This window comes from Salvelinus alpinus, chromosome 13, assembly GCF_045679555.1.
Source record: "Salvelinus alpinus chromosome 13, SLU_Salpinus.1, whole genome shotgun sequence".
Lineage (NCBI taxonomy): Eukaryota > Metazoa > Chordata > Actinopteri > Salmoniformes > Salmonidae > Salvelinus > Salvelinus alpinus.
In genome coordinates, this window is record NC_092098.1 from 14,377,256 (window position 1) to 14,398,494 (window position 21,239).

Below are 21,239 nucleotides of genomic sequence, written 5' to 3' on the forward strand. Positions count from 1 at the left end.
GTTTTGTTTTTTGACCCAAAAGCTCAACTATCATCCTTCACAACTAGGCTGATATATCAACTGTGTTTACACAGCTATAACATAGTTATTAGGCCTACACATGCTGTAGTTGGACACAACAGTGAATAAATTACAGGATACATTAAAGACCTTGTATTTTCTTTTATATGCCCATATTGTATTCTGTCTGTCCTTCTTCTCTCCACTCCTTTAATCTCCTCCATCCTGTCAACCCATCTTCCCTTTTCCTTGTTCTATTTTGAGCTAATTTCTGGTAAGAATATCTACTGTGAGAACCTAGACATTACCTTTGACACAAATTCAATTCAAGTTTTGTGAATATATCCTGAAAAACTATGGTAAGTGTGTGTGTGTTGGGGACAGGACGTTACAGAGCCTTCCTGGAGAGAGGGATGAGTGCTTACCCAGGTTGAGGGATCATAAACAACATACTGTTCAGAGCCAATGAAAGAAGGGGGGAGGGAGAGCAAGATGAAATGTGACCTTGGCATGCTGAGTGTGTGTGTGTGTGTGTGTGTGTGTGTGTGTTCCTCTAAAGTACTGACTGTTATGTATCTGTGAAATCGATTTAACCTGGCCAACCTTAGATACAGAAAATATACACACAGTCATTCTTACTTTCGTACAGTGTATTTTGCTGCACATTACCTCAGGTGGTTATGTTGAATTGCCACATTTTGTAATGACCAGCTGTCAACATCTATGTAGGACTCAGTCATTCTACTAATACATCATGCTGTGTATATAAGAGGTGAGAGTTATTTACATGTACCAATCACTCACTCATTCTTCTTTTTTTCAATATTATATACCGCTAAACCGCTCCAAGTGGGATCATTTTCTATGTTAGGCTTGTTTCTGGGGAAATCTGAAACTTTTTGCATCGACTATACACCACAATTTCTTTCTCATTCATCCCTTTTACTATACAGTATCTCTGTGTGTCAGTCTGTGTTGCTATGTTCATTGCGTGTGTTGGCCTATAAAAGCGTCTCTTCTACCAAAGATCACAGCCCTGGCAACAAAACATCCCAACACAGTCCAGCAACACAACTCCCAGAGCACAGTACAACCCTAGAGGCCAACCCCACAGCAGAAGAGTATGGTACTATTTCCCAGTAGACCAAACCCACACCACCTCCTGAACACACAGGGCAACCTTCTGCAACAACACAGGCCTTCAACACAATCCCAGAGCACGGTGCAGTTTCCACTGCTCCACAGCCCAGCAGCACTGCACTACTTCCTCTACTGGGCGGGTGCCAGCGGCCCTTAGCCAATCACGATGTGGCTCTAATAAGATATGACTGACAGGAGGCCTCTTTATGCCAAGACCCAACAGGGTCAGGGAATTCAAGCTGGATAGACGTCCCTGTCTGAATGTTAAACACATTTTCCACAAAGCTAAAAGAAACTCTACCACTTATTAGCAATTCATGCATCTTTTCCGTCTTCTTTTCGTTTGAAGTCACTCCAACAGATAAATAGCAAAAAGCAAGTCAAATCTTTCCATTACATTGAGTTGTGAACCTGTAATAGGTTGGTTTAGATCAGTCCAGTTTATTTCTCTTGTCATGGTCATGCAGAGGCAAACGCACGATTCCGCACTTTGATTTCATAACATATCTCCTACCAGGGGGTTTAAATTCTCTCGCAAGAACCAATTTACCCTTCATCTACTGCTGCTCCCCTAGTCCAGGAGTGTGTATGTGTGTGTGTGTGTGTGTGATTCAACCAGTTAGAATGATTCAATCAGTCAGAATGAAAGAGTTGGTCAAGCCAATAAATATATGTATTTAAACACAAACAAGGAGTGTTTGAAACGAGGCAGGTAATACAAACGTGTTTTGCACCAGATTAATCAGGCAAATTAAGTCCATCTCTTTCAGCCCAATGTCTCCCGTCTCCTTATACCTCATTATCTCTATCTCACTTGTTCAGCTTACCCTTTCACTCGCTGCTGCTAATCTATTCCAGAGGAAAGGCTACCATGGAAAACGCATAACAAGTGCACATACTTCTCCTCTTGCCAAGAGCGAAATAACACCAAGAAGGGAAAATGAGAGTGGGGGACAGACAGAAAGGGTGGGAGAGAGAGATATTGTTTATTCTAACTCAAAGTGAGATCTTTTGTTGTGGTGGGACCTGTCTTATATTAGACGTCTGAACTCCCTTCAAAGTCTGGAAAGACAGAGGGTGAGCCAAGACCAACTGCTTGTGCGCTTGTCTGAGACAGAGCGAGAGAGAAAGAGGGGGGGGGGGGGGGGGTGGGCACACTGATATACTGAGCATGTTGATATACACTGAGTGTAGAAAACATTAGGAACACCTTAATATTGAGTTGCACCCCTTTTGCTCTCAGAACAGCCTCAATTCGTCGGGGCATGGACTCTACAATGTGTTGAAAGCATTCCACAGGAATGCTGGCCCATGTTGACTCCAATTCTTCCCACAGTTGTGTCAAGCTGGCTGGAGGTCCTTTGGGTGTTGGACCATTCTTGATACATGGGAAACTGTTGACCGTGAAAAACCCAGCAGCGTTGCAGTTCTTGACACACTCAATCTGGTGTGCCTGGCACCTACTACCATACCCCGTTCAAAGGCACTTAAATATTTTGTCTTGCCCATTCACCCTCTGAATGGCACATACAGTGGGGAGAACAAGTATTTGATACACTGCCGATTTTGCAGGTTTTCCTACTTACAAAGCATGTAGAGGTCTGTAATTTTTATCATAGGTACACTTCAACTGTGAGAGACGGAATCTAAAACAAAAATCCAGAAAATCACATTGTATGATTTTTAAATAATTAATTTGCATTTTATTGCATGACATAAGTACCAGTAAGAATTCCGGCTCTCACAGACCTGTTAGTTTTTCTTTAAGAAGCCCTCCTGTTCTCCACTCATTACCTGTATTAACTGCACCTGTTTGAACTCGTTACCTGTATAAAAGACACCTGTCCACACACAATCAAACAGATTCCAACCTCTCCACAATGGCCAAGACCAGAGAGCTGTGTAAGGACATCAGGGATAAAATTGTAGACCTGCACAAGGCTGGGATGGGCTACAGGACAATAGGCAAGCAGCTTGGTGAGAAGGAAACAACTGTTGGCGCAATTATTAGAAAATGGAAGAAGTTCAAGATGACGGTCAATCACCCTCGGTCTGGGGCTCCATGCAAGATTTCACCTCGTGGGGCATCAATGATCATGAGGAAGGTGAGGGATCAGCCCAGAACTACACGGCAGGACCTGGTCAATGACCTGAAGAGAGCTGGGACCACAGTCTCAAAGAAAACCATTAGTAACACACTACGCCGTCATGGATTAAAATCCTGCAGCGCACGCAAGGTCCCCCTGCTTAAGCCAGTGCATGTCCAGGCCTGTCTGAAGTTTGCCAATGACCATCTGGATGATCCAGAGGAGGAATGGGAGAAGGTCATGTGGTCTGATGAGACAAAAATAGAGCTTTTTGGTCTAACTCCACTCGCCGTGTTTGGAGGAAGAAGAAGTATGAGTACAACCCCAAGAACACCATCCCAACCGTGAAGCATGGAGGTGGAAACATCATTCTTTGGGGATGCTTTTCTGCAAAGGGGACAGGACGACTGCACCGTATTGAGGGGAGGATGGATGGGGCCATGTATCGCGAGATCTTGGCCAACAACCTCCTTCCCTCAGTAAGAGCATTGAAGATGGGTCGTGGCTGGGTCTTCCAGCATGACAACGACACAAAGCACACAGCCATGGCAACTAAGGAGTGGCTCCGTAAGAAGCATCTCAAGGTCCTGGAGTGGCCTAGCCAGTCTCCAGACCTGAACCCAATAGAAAATCTTTGGAGGGAGCTGAAACTCCGTATTGCCCAGCGACAGCCCCGAAACCTGAAGGATCTGGAGAAGATCTGTAGGGAGGAGTGGGCCAAAATCCCTGCTGCAGTGTGTGCAAACCTAGTCAAGAACTACAGGAAACGTATGATCTCTGTAATTGCAAACAAAGGTTTCTGTACCAAATATTAAGTTCTGCTTTTCTGATGTATCAAATACTTATGTCATGCAATAAAATGCAAATTAATTACTTAAAAATCATACAATGTGATTTTCTGGATTTTTGTTTTAGATTCCGTCTCTCACAGTTGAAATGTACCTATGATAAAAATTACAGACCTCTACATGCTTTGTAAGTAGGAAAACCTGCAAAATCGGCAGTGTATCAAATACTTGTTCTCCCCACTGTATATACAATCCATGTCTCAATTGTCTCAATATTTAAAAATAATTTTTTAACCTGTCTCCTCCCCTTCATCTACACTGATTGAAGTGGATTTAACAGGTGACATCAATAAGGGATCATAGCTTTCACCTGGATTCACCTGGTCAGTGTATGTCATGGAAATGTTTTGTACACTCAGTGTAGATTGATATTGAACATATGCAGCTGCTGAGATGGACATCTTACAAGATACCGACACAAGCAAAACATAAAACTACTACAAGAAAGATACTACTCAGTCTGACATATATATATCACGTACATTAGTCTGAGGTAACACAGTGGAAAACAATGGCATACACACTGTAACAGAAAAAAAAAGAGTATTAATCTTTCTTTGCACCGTGGAGATGAAGCTTGTTTTAAATGGGTCCAGTTTTCCATTGTTTTTTTCTCTTCTGTATTTCAACATTTCAGAAATAACATTGTCTGGGGTGTGGCACCTCTACTGAATAGACAAAGAGACAGACATAGAGAGGCATGAGAAAAAAGTATAATTTGTTTGTCGAGACAAAAGGTTATCCAATCACTGTACAGGTGTCAGGTAAAGCATGACAGCCCAAATGAGAGAAGACAGAAAGTGTGTTGGTGGTGCCAGGCTCAAAACTGTGAATAGGGTCAGCCCGACCCAAACCCAGCTAGGCCAAGCAGCCTCATATGGAACCTGTTAACAAGACCATGAGTCTCTCACAGCACTCTTACATTGCTGCACTTAGTTCATTGGTACATTTTGGCTAGTGGTGATGGAGGCCACTAGTGATGGAGGCTAGTGGAGATGGTGGCTAGTGGTGATGTAGGCTAGTGGTGATGGTGGCTAGTGGTGATGGTGAATAGTGGTGATGGAGGCTAGTGGTGATGGAGGCTAGTGGTGAAAAAGGCTGGTGGTAATGGAGGCCAGTGGTGATGGTGGCTAGTGGTGATGGACGCTAGTGGTGATGGTGGCTAGTGGTGATGGACGCTAGTGGTGATGGTGGCTAGTGGTAATGAAGGCTGGTGGTGATGGTGGCTAGTGGTGATGGTGGCTAGTGGTGACGAAGGCTAGTGGTGACGGTGGCTAGTGGTAATGGTGGCTAGTGGTGATGTTGGCTAGTGGTGATCGAGGCTAGTGGTGATGGAGGCTAGTGGTGATGGTGGCTAGTGGTGATGGAGGCTAGTGGTGATAGAGGCTAGTGGTGATAGAGGCTAGTGGTGATGGTGGCTAGTGGTGATGGTGGCTAGTGGTGACGGTAGCTAGTGGTGATCGAAGCTAGTGGTGATGGTGGCTAGTGGTGATGGTGGCTAGTGGTGATGGAGGCTGGTGGTGATGGTGGCTAGTGGTGATGGTGGCTAGTGGTGATGGAGGCTAGTGGTGATGGAGGCTAGCGGTGATAGAGGCTGGTGGTGATGGTGGCTAGTGGTGATGGTGCCTAGTGGTGATGGAACCTAGTGGTGGTGGTGGCTAGTAGTGGTGGTGGCTAGTGGTGATGGAGGCTAGTGGTGATGGAGGCTAATGGTGATGGAGGCTAGTGGTGATGGAGGCTAGTGGTGATGGAGGCTAATGGTGATGGAGGCTAGTGGTGATGGAGGCTAGTGGTGAATGAGGCTAGTGGTGATGGAGGCTAGTGGTGATGGAGGCTAGTGGTGATGAAGGATAGTGGTGATGGAGGCTAGTGGTGATGGAGGCTAGTGATGATGGAGGCTAGTGGTGATGAAGGCTAGTGGTGATGGAGGCTAGTGGTGATGGAGGATAGTGGTGATGAAGGCTAGTGGTGATGGAGGCTAGTGGTGATGGAGGCTAGTGGTGATGAAGGCTAGTGGTGGCTAGTGGTGATAGAGGCTAGTGGTGATGGAGGCTACTGGTGATGGAGACTAGTGGTGATGGAGGCTAGTGGTGATGGAGGCTAGTGGTGAATGAGGCTAGTGGTGATGAAGGCTAGTGGTGATGGAGGCTAGTGGTGATGAAGGCTAGTGGTGGCTAGTGGTGATGGAGGCTAGTGGTGATGGAGGCTAATGGTGATGGAGGCTAGTGGTGATGGAGGCTAGTGGTGATGGAGGCTAGTGGTGAATGAGGCTAGTGGTGATGAAGGCTAGTGGTGATGGAGGCTAGTGGTGATGAAGGCTAGTGGTGATGGAGGCTAGTGGTGATGGAGGCTAGTGATGATGGAGGCTAGTGGTGATGAAGGCTAGTGGTGATGGAGGCTAGTGGTGAATGAGGCTAGTGGTGATGGAGGCTAGTGGTGATGGAGGTAGTGGTGATGGAGGCTAGTGGTGATGGAGGCTAGTGGTGATGAAGGCTAGTGGTGATGAAGGCTAGTGGTGATGAAGGCTAGTGGTGATGAAGGCTAGTGGTGATGGAGGCTAGTGGTGATGGAGGCTACTGGTGATGGAGGCTAGTGGTGATGGAGGCTAGTGGTGATGGAGGCTAGGGGTGAATGAGGCTAGTGGTGATGGAGGCTAGTGGTGATGGAGGCTAGTGGTGATGGAGGCTAATGGTGATGGAGTATAGTGGTGATGGAGGCTAGTGGTGATGGAGGCTAATGGTGATGGAGGCTAGTGGTGATGGAGGCTAGTGGTGAATGAGGCTAGTGGTGATGAAGGCTAGTGGTGATGGAGGCTAGTGGTGATGGAGGCTAGTGGTGATGGAGGCTAATGGTGATGGAGGCTAGTGGTGATGGAGGCTAATGGTGATGGAGGCTAATGGTGATGGAGGCTAGTGGTGATGGAGGCTAGTGGTGAATGAGGCTAGTGGTGATGAAGGCTAGTGGTGATGGTGGCTAGTGGTGATAGAGGCTAGTGGTGATGGTGGCTAGTGGTGATGGAGGCTAGTGGTGATGGTGGCTAGTGGTGACGGTGGCTAGTGGTGATCGAAGCTAGTGGAGATGGAGGCTAGTGGTGATGGTGGCTAGTGGTGATGTAGGCTAGTGGTGATGGTGGCTAGTGGTGATGGTGGCTAGTGGTGATGGAGGCTAGTGGTGAAAAAGGCTGGTGGTAATGGAGGCCAGTGGTGATGGTGGCTAGTGGTGATGGACGCTAGTGGTGACAGTGGCTAGTGGTGATGGTGGCTAGTGGTGATGGACGCTAGTGGTGATGGTGGCTAGTGGTAATGGAGGCTGGTGGTGATGGTGGCTAGTGGTGATGGTGGCTAGTGGTGACGAAGGCTAGTGGTGATGGTGGCTAGTGGTAATGGTGGCTAGTGGTGATGTTGGCTAGTGGTGATCGAGGCTAGTGGTGATGGAGGCTAGTGGTGATGGTGGCTAGTGGTAATGGAGGCTAGTGGTGATAGAGGCTAGTGGTGATGGTGGCTAGTGGTGATGGTGGCTAGTGGTGACGGTAGCTAGTGGTGATCGAAGCTAGTGGAGATGGAGGCTAGTGGTGATGGTGGCTAGTGGTGATGGAGGCTGGTGGTGATGGAGGCTAATGGTGATGGAGGCTAGTGGTGATGGAGGCTAGTGGTGATGGAGGCTAATGGTGATGGAGGCTAGTGGTGATGGAGGCTAGTGGTGAATGAGGCTAGTGGTGATGGAGGCTAGTGGTGATGGAGGCTAGTGGTGATGAAGGCTAGTGGTGATGGAGGCTAGTGGTGATGGAGGCTAGTGGTGATGGTGGCTAGTAGTGGGGTTGGCTAGTGGAGATGGAGGCTAGTGGTGATGGTGGCTAGTGGTGATGAAGGCTAGTGGTGGTGGTGGCTAGTAGTGGTGGTGGCTAGTGGTGGTGCTGGCTAGTGGTTGCTAGTGGTGATGGAGGCTAGTGGTGATGAAGGCTAGTGGTGATGAAGGCTAGTGGTGATTGTGGCTAGTAGTGGGGTTGGCTAGTGGAGATGGAGGCTAGTGGTGATGGTGGCTAGTTGTGATGAAGGCTAGTGGTGGTGGTGGCTACTAGTGGTGGTGGCTAGTGGTGGTGCTGGCTAGTGGTGGCTAGTGGTGATGGAGGCTGTGGTGAATGAGGCTAGTGTTGATGAAGGCTAGTGGTGATGGAGGCTAGTGGTGATCGAAGCTAGTGGTGACAGTGGCTAGTGGTGATGGTGGCTAGTGGTGATGGACGCTAGTGGTGATGGTGGCTAGTGGTAATGGAGGCTGGTGGTGATGGTGGCTAGTGGTGATGGTGGCTAGTGGTGATGGTGGCTAGTGGTAATGGTGGCTAGTGGTGATGTTGGCTAGTAGTGATCGAGGCTAGTGGTGATGGAGGCTAGTGGTGATGGTGGCTAGTGGTGATGGAGGCTAGTGGTGATAGAGGCTAGTGGTGATAGAGGCTAGTGGTGATGGTAGCTAGTGGTGATGGAGGCTAGTGGTGATGGTGGCTAGTGGTGACGGTGGCTAGTGGTGATCGAAGCTAGTGGAGATGGAGGCTAGTGGTGATGGTGGCTAGTGGTGATGGAGGCTGGTGGTGATGGTGGCTAGTGGTGATGGTGGCTAGTGGTGATGGAGGCTAGTGGTGATGGAGGCTAGCGGTGATAGAGGCTGGTGGTGATGGTGGCTAGTGGTGATGGTGGCCAGTGGTGATGGAACCTAGTGGTGGTGGTGGCTAGTAGTGGTGGTGGCTAGTGGTGATGGAGGCTAGTGGTGATTGTGGCTAGTATTGTGGCTAGTAGTGGGGTTGGCTAGTGGAGATGGAGGTTAGTGGTGATGGAGGCTAGTGGTGATTGTGGCTAGTAGTGGGGTTGGCTAGTGGAGATGGAGGCTAGTGGTGATGGTGGCTAGTTGTGATGAAGGCTAGTGGTGGTGGTGGCTACTAGTGGTGCTGGCTAGTGGTGGCTAGTGGTGATGGAGGCTGTGGTGAATGAGGCTAGTGTTGATGAAGGCTAGTGGTGATGGAGGCTAGTGGTGATGGAGGCTAGTGGTGATGAAGGCTAGTGGTGATGGATGCTAGTGGTGATGGAGGCTAGTGGTGATGAAGGCTAGTGGTGGCTAGTGGTGATGGAGGCTAGTGGTGATGGAGGCTACTGGTGATGGAGGCTAGTGGTGATGGAGGCTAGTGGTGATGGAGGCTAGTGGTGAATGAGGCTAGTGGTGATGAAGGCTAGTGGTGATGGAGGCTAGTGGTGATGGAAGCTAGTGGTGATGAAGCCTAGTGGTGGCTAGTGGTGATGGAGGCTAGTGGTGATGGAGGCTAATGGTGATGGAGGCTAGTGGTGATGGAGGCTAGTGGTGATGGAGGCTAATGGTGATGGAGGCTAGTGGTGATGGAGGCTAGTGGTGAATGAGGCTAGTGGTGATGAAGGCTAGTGGTGATGGAGGCTAGTGGTGATGAAGGCTAGTGGTGATGGAGGCTAGTGGTGATGGAGGCTAGTGATGATGGAGGCTAGTGGGGATGAAGGCTAGTGGTGATGGAGGCTAGTGGTGATGGAGGCTAGTGGTGATGAAGGCTAGTGGTGATGGAGGCTAGTGGTGATGAAGGCTAGTGGTGGCTAGTGGTGATAGAGGCTAGTGGTGATGGAGGCTAGTGGTGATGGAGGCTAGTGGTGATGGAGGCTAGTGGTGATGAAGGCTAGTGGTGATGGAGGCTAGTGGTGATGGAGGCTACTGGTGATGGAGGCTAGTGGTGATGGAGGCTAGTGGTGATGGAGGCTAGTGGTGAATGAGGCTAGTGGTGGCTAGTGGTGATAGAGGCTAGTGGTGATGGAGGCTAGTGGTGATGAAGGCTAGTGGTGATGAAGGCTAGTGGTGATGAAGGCTAGTGGTGATGGAGGCTAGTGGTGATGGAGGCTACTGGTGATGGAGGCTAGTGGTGATGGAGGCTAGTGGTGAATGAGGCTAGTGGTGATGAAGGCTAGTGGTGATGGAGGCTAGTGGTGATGGAGGCTAGTGGTGATGAAGGCTAGTGGTGGCTAGTGGTGAAGGATGCTAGTGGTGATGGAGGCTAATGGTGATGGAGGCTAGTGGTGATGGAGAATAGTGGTGATGGAGGCTAGTGGTGATGAAGGCTAGTGGTGATGGAGGCTAGTGGTGATGAAGGCTAGTGGTGGCTAGTGGTGATGGAGGCTAGTGGTGATGGAGGCTAGTGGTGATGAAGGCTAGTGGTGGCTAGTGGTGATAGAGGCTAGTGGTGATGGAGGCTAGTGGTGATGGAGGCTAGTGGTGAATGAGGTTAGTGGTGATGAAGGCTAGTGGTGATGGAGGCTAGTGGTGATGAAGGCTAGTGGTGGCTAGTGGTGATGGAGGCTAGTGGTGATGGAGGCTAATGGTGATGGAGGCTAGTGGTGATGGAGGCTAGTGGTGATGGAGGCTAGTGGTGAATGAGGCTAGTGGTGATGAAGGCTAGTGGTGATGGAGGCTAGTGGTGATGAAGGCTAGTGGTGATGGAGGCTAGTGGTGATGGAGGCTAGTGATGATGGAGGCTAGTGGTGATGAAGGCTAGTGGTGATGGAGGCTAGTGGTGATGAAGGCTAGTGGTGGCTAGTGGTGATGGAGGCTAGTGGTGATGGAGGCTAGTGGTGATGAAGGCTAGTGGTGATGAAGGCTAGTGGTGATGAAGGCTAGTGGTGATGAAGGCTAGTGGTGATGGAGGCTAGTGGTGATGGAGGCTACTGGTGATGGAGGCTAGTGGTGATGGAGGCTAGTGGTGATGGAGGCTAGTGGTGAATGAGGCTAGTGGTGATGAAGGCTAGTGGTGATGGAGGCTAGTGGTGATGGAGGCTAGTGGTGATGAAGGCTAGTGGTGGCTAGTGGTGATGGATGCTAGTGGTGATGGAGGCTAATGGTGATGGAGGCTAGTGGTGATGGAGGCTAGTGGTGATGGAGGCTAATGGTGATGGAGGCTAGTGGTGATGGAGGCTAGTGGTGAATGAGGCTAGTGGTGATGAAGGCTAGTGGTGATGGAGGCTAGTGGTGATGAAGGCTAGTGGTGATGGAGGCTAGTGGTGATGGAGGCTAGTGGTGATGAAGGCTAGTGGTGATGGAGGCTAGTGGTGATGGAGGCTAGTGGTGATGAAGGCTAGTGGTGGCTAGTGGTGATAGAGGCTAGTGGTGATGGAGGCTACTGGTGATGGAGGCTAGTGGTGATGGAGGCTAGTGGTGATTGAGACTAGTGGTGAATGAGGCTAGTGGTGATGAAGGCTAGTGGTGATGGCGGCTAGTGGTGATGGAGGCTAGTGGTGATGGAGGCTAGTGGTGGCTAGTGGTGATGGAGGCTAGTGGTGATGGAGGCTAATGGTGATGGAGGCTAGTGGTGATGGAGGCTAGTGGTGATGGAGGCTAGTGGTGAATGAGGCTAGTGGTGATGAAGGCTAGTGGTGATGGAGGCTAGTGGTGATGAAGGCTAGTGGTGATGGAGGCTAGTGGTGATGGAGGCTAGTGATGATGGAGGCTAGTGGTGATGAAGGCTAGTGGTGATGGAGGCTAGTGGTGATGAAGGCTAGTGGTGGCTAGTGGTGATGGAGGCTAGTGGTGATGGAGGCTAGTGGTGATGAAGGCTAGTGGTGATGAAGGCTAGTGGTGATGAAGGCTAGTGGTGATGAAGGCTGGTGGTGATGAAGGCTAGTGGTGATAGATGGTGGTGATGGTGGCTAGTGGTGATGGAGGCTAGTGGTGATGGAGGCTAGTGGTGATGAAGGCTAGTGGTGATGAAGGCTAGTGGTGGCTAGTAGGCTCAATGCCACCAAGCCCTGTTAGTCATTATACTATGTTTCATCTGGGGATGTCAGAAGAACATCTGATCCACATGAATCATCTCTACTGCATCCAAACTAACTAGCAAATACATGCCTGAGGCCTAACATCTCAACAAAGTAAATGTTATTTGACAGCTAGGCCTACCCCAACGAACAGTAATTTGATGCCATATTGTAGCCTAGTTATTTCAAGGGAAGACTATATGCCTATACGGTAGGTAGCCTAGCCCTATGGGGCAAATGCTTATGTCTGACAACTTGAATGTGAGGTACCGCTTACCTAAAGTACTCTGCATAGGCTGCACTATTGCAGCAGTACAAGATGGTTTCTCCCATGGACCCAATAATCCTAAGATTCGTACCAAATGAGACCATGGCACTGGGTATTACAAGGATAATTGAAATGACACCTACAGACAATATGCATTAGGCATAGGCCTATTTTAGTCTGTGTAATTACACTAATGGGACCACTTTGAACATTCTGGATCTGGCAGTGCATGACGCACTCACTCATTTCACACTCAAACGCACTGGAAAGAATGAAATGTGGAACATCAACTCTACTGACCCTGATTTGACCTCTACCTCAGGTGCCAGCTAAGGTAGTTCATCATCCTTAAAGTGAGAAAAGAAAACAGTGGATATCTCTGTGTGTGAGAGAGAGAGTGAGAGAGTGAGAGAGCGAGAGTGAGAGAGAGAGAGAGAGAGAGAGAGAGAGAGAGAGAGAGAGAGAGAGAGAGAGAGAGAGAGAGAGAGAGAGAGAGAGAGAGAGCGAGAGAGAGAGAGAGAGAGGGAGAGAGAGGAAGGGAGGGAGAGGTAGTATGGGTTAGTATGGTTGGCTGACCGTATGTCTGCGGTTCTGTGGTGGAGGGGAGTGAGGATCTCCCGGTGTTGTTAAACCCCTAAGAATTGTTCATTTTGGATTCTACTCTTTGCTTACATACCTTACGCACACCCACCCTCCCCCTCATTTCCAACTTTCTCATTCCCTTTCCTTTTCCATTATGTATTTCATAACCTTAACGGAACTTAAAACTAAATAACATGGCAGGACTATAGGCTACTACTGTGTCCCCCTCTCAAACAATGAGCAGTTCTTCAATGTACCCATCATGTTTGTGTAGTGCAAATGCAATGGTAGCCTACTCACTTGACACACAGACTAGACGTAATATAGTAAACGAAAATCCAGGATGATCAAATTTGTCGGGGGATGGGTGGATATATAATGCGAATGTCTAGCAACCCAAATGTTGCATGTTCAAATCTCATCATGGACAACTTTAGCATTTTAGCTAATTAACAACTTTGTAACTACTTACTACTTTTTTTTGTTGCTATTTTGGAACTACTTGGCATGTTAGCTAACCCTTCCCCTAACCTTTTAACCTAATCCTTCCCCAAAGCTTAACCTTAACCATTTAGCCTAACTCCTAACCCTAACCTCTAGCCTAGCTAATGTTAGCAACCTAGCTAACATTAGGAACAACAAATTGGGATTCGTAACAAATAATATGTATTGCAAATTCGTAACATGTACGAATTGCAAATCAGAATATATCATACGAATTGTTGACTAATTTGTAACATATCATATGAATTGTAATTTGAAACTTCACAAATTAATACATACCATACCAAACGTAACATATCATACTAATTTGAGCGTCCCAGGTTTGTGTTTACTGTGTCACATTTACCAGGTTGCAGTATCTTTAGCTATGGTTAGGGTTTAGGGTTAAGGTTAGGAGTTAGGTGAAAGGGTTAAGGTTAGGGTTAGTCACAAGGGTTAAGGTTAGGGTTAGCTAACATGCTAAGTAGTTGCAAAGTAGCTACAAATGTATAGGTAATTGCAAAGTGGCTAGCTAAAATTGTAAAGTTGTCTGTGATGAGCTTCGAACACGCAGCCTTTGGGTTACTAGACTTTCGCGTTATAAACGCTCCTTTTGATTTTGCCCTAAGTAACCTTCTATTTTATATAACCATACCAAATTTAACATATTATACTATTTCCAGTCTCCCTGATTTACGTTCACTATGTTATGTCTAGTCTATGTGACCAGTCTGGATGTCTAAACCACTTTTCATTTTCCTCGGTGTCTGTTAACTCACTGGGTTCTCTGAAAGTCGCATTGCCATTGCTCGATTTACTAGGTATTGCTATGACTGACGTTTTCAGTAATCTGTTCCCCTTTCTACTCCGCCTTCGCCTCTGTCCTGCCAAGTGGTCTCGTCTCCCGCGGGACACACCTATATCATCACTGGGATTACACCGGCCGCGTGCCGCCTCCCCTTCCCCGCCACTACTCCTCTCATGCCCCGCTCTCACTCCCCGAATAGACTTTCCGTGACACTAGGAATTGCTGTTTTTCTGAACGACTATACGTGACAAATTAACATAGATTCTCGGACAAAGAAAAGTGATATACAGAAGAAAGAAAAGAAGACAATGGGAACTAATGGACAATGGCAATACAAGTTCAACTGAGTTCTGCGTGTAAAATAAGCCTATTTTACACTTTTCTCATATAAGCATTGTAGGCATAGCTGTAGAAACATACTAAGTAAAAAAAAAAAGGAGGCAAACCTGCGAAAAATCATATTTTGCCAAACACCTGTCATGATTTCAGAGAATTGACCAAACTGGACATACCCAGCGCGCATTCGCTCAAGTTTTGGCTACATGATACCATTTTTGCAGAGCAAACCCATTCCCCTCCGCCAGCATTCTAACCGATGTGCTCGGCATGCTCTGCTGATGCCCGCAGGAATTATCGCAGGAGTTGTTGCCGTCCCCCAAACCCTTCTCCAACGAACGGATTACAGACAGTACCAGCTAGAGATCCTCGGTAACGGTGCCTGACTTTTGCTGGCCGGGTAGCTGCGCGGGACGAGAGATGAGTTCCCTCCTCTCTACACTAGTCATGTTGTAAGTTAAATGTGCAGTAACCCTTGATGCGCAACCTAAGGTTTTCTGGAGAGAAATGAATGGAGGTATTGTGTGTGTGTGTGTGTGTGTGTGTGTGTCAGCGCGCATGTTTCTCTTCATGCATGCTCTGACCATCAGTCCAGCACAGCAGGTGTGGTGTTTCGTACACCGTCATGTTCTCCTTTACCCATTGTAATAATGAAAAACTATTTTCTGAACAGCTAACTGTGAAATAGAAATGCCATCTGTTTTTCCAATACCAAGTGGTGGTGGAATCTTGTATTTTTTTTATCTGTACAATTCCTCTGAGGCTGTTCCACATGGTAGCATATTGCTGTAGCATTATTCTCCTCTGGCCACTCAACCATGTCCTATGACCCAGACACCTCTTTTCATTCTCCCCAGACTGAAAGACCAGACATTTGTCACTGACAGAAGGTCTGCTAACGGGTTATGAATGAATGAGTGGATGTACAGTATGACTGTGCCTTATTGGTGTCTTTGATGGATGTCTGTGTTTAACAGGATCATGTGATTCGCGAAGGGGATTATCAGCAATTAGCTCTTCCCCAAATTAGGGCATCCATCCACTTTAACCAAACCTATAGCAATTCTGTCAGACTCGTTAACGAATCTTACATTTACAATGACAAATTTACCAGTTTCCCACTTTAAAGTGTCCCTGTCACCCCCATTATGCCCTTGTATCTCTCAAACGTACTCTCCACTTGGTCAGATCTTTACAGAGGTTTCATCTGAGGTAACACAGAAGTAGAACAAAAGTAGAATTGGAGCCCAGACATCTGTGTGTGCTTTGGGCCAGCTGTAGGCTGCGTTCCAGGCATCCCTACATCTGGACAGCACAGGGGGTATGGGGTCCCCTAATGAGCACAAGGCCAGGGGGTACAGGAAGATATGAAAGAACACTCTCTACTGCTAACGTGTCTGCTAACGTTTCTCCTGCTCTTCCCCCTCTTTATTTAAGATGGAGGTCAGCCTTATTTGTGTGCCGTAATCTATGTATCTATGCATGTGCTGAGTGTGCTGTACTTATACAGGGAGGGATAAGAGATTGAAGTGCTTAGATAGATGGCTGGATGGATTAGTGAATATTGATATCCTGTTAGCTCATCATAGATATGAGCTGAGCTCAGCAGCTGTCCCTAGAGAGAGACAGCATGGCCACTGTCTGTTGCCGTGATGGTTTTATCTAGAAATGACCTTTTTTGGAGGCATAGGGACTGGTTTAAAATTGGTGGTGGAGACAGAAAAGAGGCAGGTGTGGCAGATAGACTGCTTTTGTATTATTTTGGGATGCAAAAATACCACATGTAATCTCAATGCAGATCCATTCTCCCCTTCTCTCAGATCTGTCCAGGCTTTACTGGTGGTCTGCAGCCCCCTGCAGGTAAATGTGTGAATACCCATTATGTTTTCTAATATTCCATTCTGAATAAAGTCTCTCATTCTAACCACATGCCTGTCTGTTTTGTGGTGGCACAGGTCTTAGCGGATGACCATGTTAATTTCAGCGTATACGTGGAGAATCAGACACGGGGTCGAGACGCCATGAGTCGCCGGCAGCACAGAGTGTACCAGCTGTACAGCAGGACAAGTGGCAAACACGTGCAGGTGATGGGGAGGAGAATCAGTGCCAAGGGAGACGATGGGGATAAATATGGTAAGATATAGTACTACTACTTCCTACAATATACAGAACACTCCAATACAAATCAGAATCAACAAGCAATCATTTCCTCTATGTTATCACACCTACAGTACATGGCCCTCAAAATCATGAAGTAGCAACCGGCCAGACGAGCCTATGACACACTGAGAGAAATAGAAAGATGGAGCAGTGGTTTCTGTGTGGTAGACTCAGTCCCAATATCGATAAGGTCATCGATTTCCCATTTACCCCGCTATGTTGCTTTGCTGTAGGGGGATGGAGGGGGGTTTGGGTAGTGAGAGGGAGACTAATGTTATTGATTTGGTTTGACCTCTGTATTGTGGCTACATCTATGAACTAATTGCATGTAACAATCCCCCCATCCCGTCCTATGTGCTCAATTTCTATGCCCTTTCCCACATGACAAAATACTACAGTTTACTATATAATACTACAGTACTTTATGTATAATTCTGTAGTAAGCTGTACTATACTGTAGAATCCTATACTCCACACTGTAGTATCCCTCGATCATGTGTAGTACTTACTATGTAATTTCGTAGTATACTGTAGAATACTATATTTCACACTGTAATATCCCTCAATCACATATAGTACTTACTATATAATGTTGTAGTATACTGTAGAATGCTATACTACACACTGCAGTAGCCCTCAATTATGTAGTGCTTACTATATAATTCTGTAGTATAATGTAAAATACTATAGTACACACTGAAGTGTCCCTCAATCATGTGTGGGTCATTCCACAAAAAGGGTGCCTTTTCGTGGAAGTAGAAATTGTGCACCAATATTTCATTTTAAAAAGCCTGTTATATTAAATGAAGTGCACTTTAATATAGACCAAATAGAGAATCAAGTACATCTTTAATATGAATAAAGGCTTTCTAAAGTGCCAAAATTCAGTATTTTGACACGTCCCCTCGTCAACCCTGTGTCACTTCTAGGACGATTTCAACCGACTTAATCCCCAAAATGTATCTACGTTTCACCATCATTGCAAAGGCCTAGTTATTTTTCTGCTTTGACAAAGTCATTTATGAATATTATTATTTATATTCATGATATTAGTGATGCTTTTACATCTGTCCCTCATGTTAAGGCCAACCCTGTTATGCAAACAATTTCCCCCTTTAAAATAATGGACCATTCCACCAAGTTAAATTATTCACAGCAGGTGACATCATTTGGGTCTTCTGAACAGCATGGTGGAAAAGGAAGGAAGTCTTCTCTCTCTTTTTGGTCTATTTATAATTGTTTTATCATCTTTGACTGAGGTGGTCGAGCTTAACACATCAACCCTGTAAACTCAATTCATGTTAGGAAAACTTGAATTTGATTTAACTTTCATCATGCTCTTCACCACATGGCGAGTAATGGCCAATCTTCACCTAAAACCTCAACCCTGTTATCGTCAACCCTGTTAGAGGCCCAATGGTAACTTTATCAGGTTGATATTATATGTGAATTCATTTGTACAAGGGATACTAGATCAATGAGAAAATGTTAGATTAATCTCAAAGATGAGATTAATAAATAATAGTTAGGCAGTTACATAAGTGTCTGTAACAGGGTTGACAGTGTGGTTCAAGTGCAGATAAAATGCTCTTAGTTCATAGGATTTTAATGCCTGAGATGGGAAAAAGTGTTTTTCCGTAGGCTAAACATAAAATATATTTTAAAGTTAATTTCTTAAAAGTTTGCATGTATCAAAAAGACACCCATTTCGTGGAACGACCCGTGTAATACTTAGTATAGAATTGTGTAGTATACTGTAGAATACTATAGTAAATACTGCAGTATTATCCCCCAAAAAACTGTGTAGTAAATACTACAGTAATGTCCGCAAAAACACTACAGTGTCTGCAAAAATACTGCAGTTTTTTAACAATAGTACTGCAGTTTTTTAACAATAGTACTACAGTATTTAATTTGCATATGCCCCACCCATTCCCCTCCCACATATTCTAATTTGTGCCACTCACAAGTGAGACACCTACATGCCAAGTATATACCATATATTGTGTTCCCTACAGGTTATAGAAAAGAGCAGAAGCTTTGAACTATCCATTCATACTCCAGTCTTACCTACAGTGTAAGACTATTTTAGTATTTATCCAGCAAGTTTCCTCAAGGAGAAAGCCCCCACTTCTGTGTCAAAGACAACACAACAAACACACTATAATGTGCATACTACAGTAAATACTACAGTAATGTCTACAAAAACACTACAGTGAATACTACATTAAAGTCCACAAAAACACTTCAGTGAATACTACAGTACATAAATATAGTAATACTACAGTATTTATACCATACTATAGCATTTTGTCATGTGGGCTCTTACAATCTGTATTTTTGTGCCTCTGTCTCTTTCCAAGCCCAGCTTGTTGTGGAGGCTGATACTTTTGGAAGTCAGGTGAGAATCCGTGGTAAAGAGACCAACTTCTACCTGTGCATGAACCGTCGAGGAAAGCTTGTGGGGAAGGTGAGACAAACACGATTCTTATTCTGACTCTTGCTACATGTTCCTTTTAATGTATACATTTAAACAACCTGGAGTTATTCACTTTGCATCTCATATTGACACTACCAGTGCTTGACTTGGGCAGGAGCTTGCTGGAGCGGAGTACCGGCACCTCAACATGTCTTCTGCTTGAGCTCCTGTTCCTTTTATAGAATATTAGCTCAAAAGTATTGTTGAACCCCTGCACCTAAATATAGTTTTGGCAGCCAAAATGAGTACCGGCACCTATTTCAGTCCAAGTCAGACACTGGAAATTATCATATATGTGTGTGTATTCCAGAAGGCTAGTAATCGCAGTGCAGACTGTGTCTTCGTTGAGATGGTGCTGGAGAACCACTATACAGCTCTGATGTCAGCACGCTATACGGGCTGGTACGTGGGCTTCACCAAGAGGGGGCGCCCCAGGAGAGGCCCTCAGACACTGCCTAACCAGCAGGACGTTCACTTCATGAAGCGCCTGCCCCCCGGGGAGCAGCCCGACCTGCTGCCCTTCCGCTTCACCACGGTCAGCAAGAGAAGCAAGAAAGTGAGAGGGACCCGACCCACAGCCACTACAGCACCTACATAGTCAATGCCACACAACATACTCAAATGACTCGACAACTGTCCTTCCCTGTGTGAATTGAATGTAAGGAGTTTGCTGGGCTGAACCCAGGTAAAGACCTAACTAAGTGGTGCATAGTACAGTATGTGCATCAAAAGACTTGGCGCTAAACAATCTGACCACATCAGGGAAGATGTTGTCCTTGCCCTTTTCCTCCCCATTCCAGAGACAGTGTTGTCTCAAAGACTGTTGAATTACAATGTACAGTGCCAACCATTCTAGTTAGGCCACAGAAGACAGCTATACTCAGTGTTTGTTTCCAAAGGCACTAAAGTTGAGCTACCAAAGACGACTGAACCATAGCGTTCAATACCAAATATTAGTGTTTTCAACATCCCAAAGACAACTGGTCAACTGTTCAGTACCTAACATCCAAACCACCAAAGGCGACTGTAACGTGTACCCAACACAGAGGGACAGTCAAGGTTTCTCAATGCATTATTTGTATGTTTGTCTTCATATGACTTAGGAGCTACTGTTCCTGCCTATTCACTCAATACAGAAAGCTGCTGTAACATAGTAAGTACACTATCTTCAGTCTGTCTCATATGGACATATTTATGGAGAATTGTTGAAACTATATGCATTTTATTACCATTGTTATTATTACAATTATTTATTTAACTTGATGGTATGATAGCTGTTTTAGACCAATGGTATTGCCAAATAGAATACAAACATATGGTCCTAAATGTTACCGGTTTGCTATATTGTGTGATACTCATCAATATGCTAATCCACAAATGTTTTTCTCTAAAAGAAATGTAAATACTCCATGTTTGTGGAACATACAGGAAAAGACTCATAACCTAACCTTGACATTGTAGGCACCATGCTCTGGGTCATTGATGTTCCATAAAAAAAAAAGTACAAGTGCCATCTAGTGGTCACTGGAAATGGGAGCAACTGCACAGAACACAGAATATGTGCCAAACCACAGTCCACTGATTTATCCCTTGGAAAACGAGCTGAGCCTAATGACCTTCTCGATGGAATGCAGCTGCCAATACATAGAATCCATTCTGATCAGGTTAATACACGCGTTGAAAACTGAATGGGAAAATGAGCTAAAAACAAGCAGGGAATACCTACACGAACATATCTGAATGTGTTCTAGATGTATCTAGTTGTGAGCAGTGCAGCCCTTTCATAACTGGATGAAGGCCTCAACAGCCACACTCATAACCATGTCATTTCCTGCAGCTGGGATGTCCTTCCCAGGCAGGCAGCATGCACAGCTCAGACATGTGGGCACTGTAGTACTGAGGGCAGGAGGTAGTTTCTCACTGCCCAACACCATGAAACATTTTCTTGAGAGAATGTGTGAGGCAGAGAATGGGCTGGACGTGTGTGTGGAGGAATGTGGGTTCCAGTGCGTTACTGCATTCCTGATCACCCTTTCTGGGTACCAGCATTCCGTCTGCAGACTAACTTTGATCCTCCCCTCGATACACTACATACACACTCTTTCCAAACACCAATTCAGAGTTAATAATATATCCTAAATTCTCTAGTTTCTTGCCAATTTCCAGAGCCACACTCATTAAACCGAAAAGTGTAAAAACACACAACACATCCTGCTTGTCATTTTCAGACCAGGCCTCCC

The 21,239-nt window shown here is 46.0% G+C and overlaps 1 protein-coding gene across 1 annotated transcript; it reads left to right on the forward strand.

Moving 5' to 3' along the window:
- Positions 1-14,218: 14,218 nt before the first annotated feature.
- LOC139537174 (fibroblast growth factor 18-like) lies at positions 14,219-20,512 on the forward strand. Its single transcript, XM_071338187.1, has 5 exons — positions 14,219-14,812; positions 16,181-16,220; positions 16,316-16,493; positions 18,884-18,990; positions 19,310-20,512. The coding sequence occupies exons 1-5, from the start codon at positions 14,781-14,783 to the stop codon at positions 19,595-19,597; spliced, it is 645 nt and encodes a 214-aa protein (XP_071194288.1). The 5' UTR covers positions 14,219-14,780; the 3' UTR covers positions 19,598-20,512.
- The last annotated feature ends 727 nt before the right edge of the window (positions 20,513-21,239 follow it).

Coding starts and splice junctions, on each gene's coding strand:
- LOC139537174 (XM_071338187.1), top strand. CDS start 14,781: ATGAGTTCCCTCCTCTCTACACTAGTCATGTT. Junction 14,813..16,180: donor CTCTCTACACTAGTCATGTT/GTAAGTTAAATG, acceptor CCCTTCTCTCAG/ATCTGTCCAGGCTTTACTGG. Junction 16,494..18,883: donor AGACGATGGGGATAAATATG/GTAAGATATAGT, acceptor TCTCTTTCCAAG/CCCAGCTTGTTGTGGAGGCT.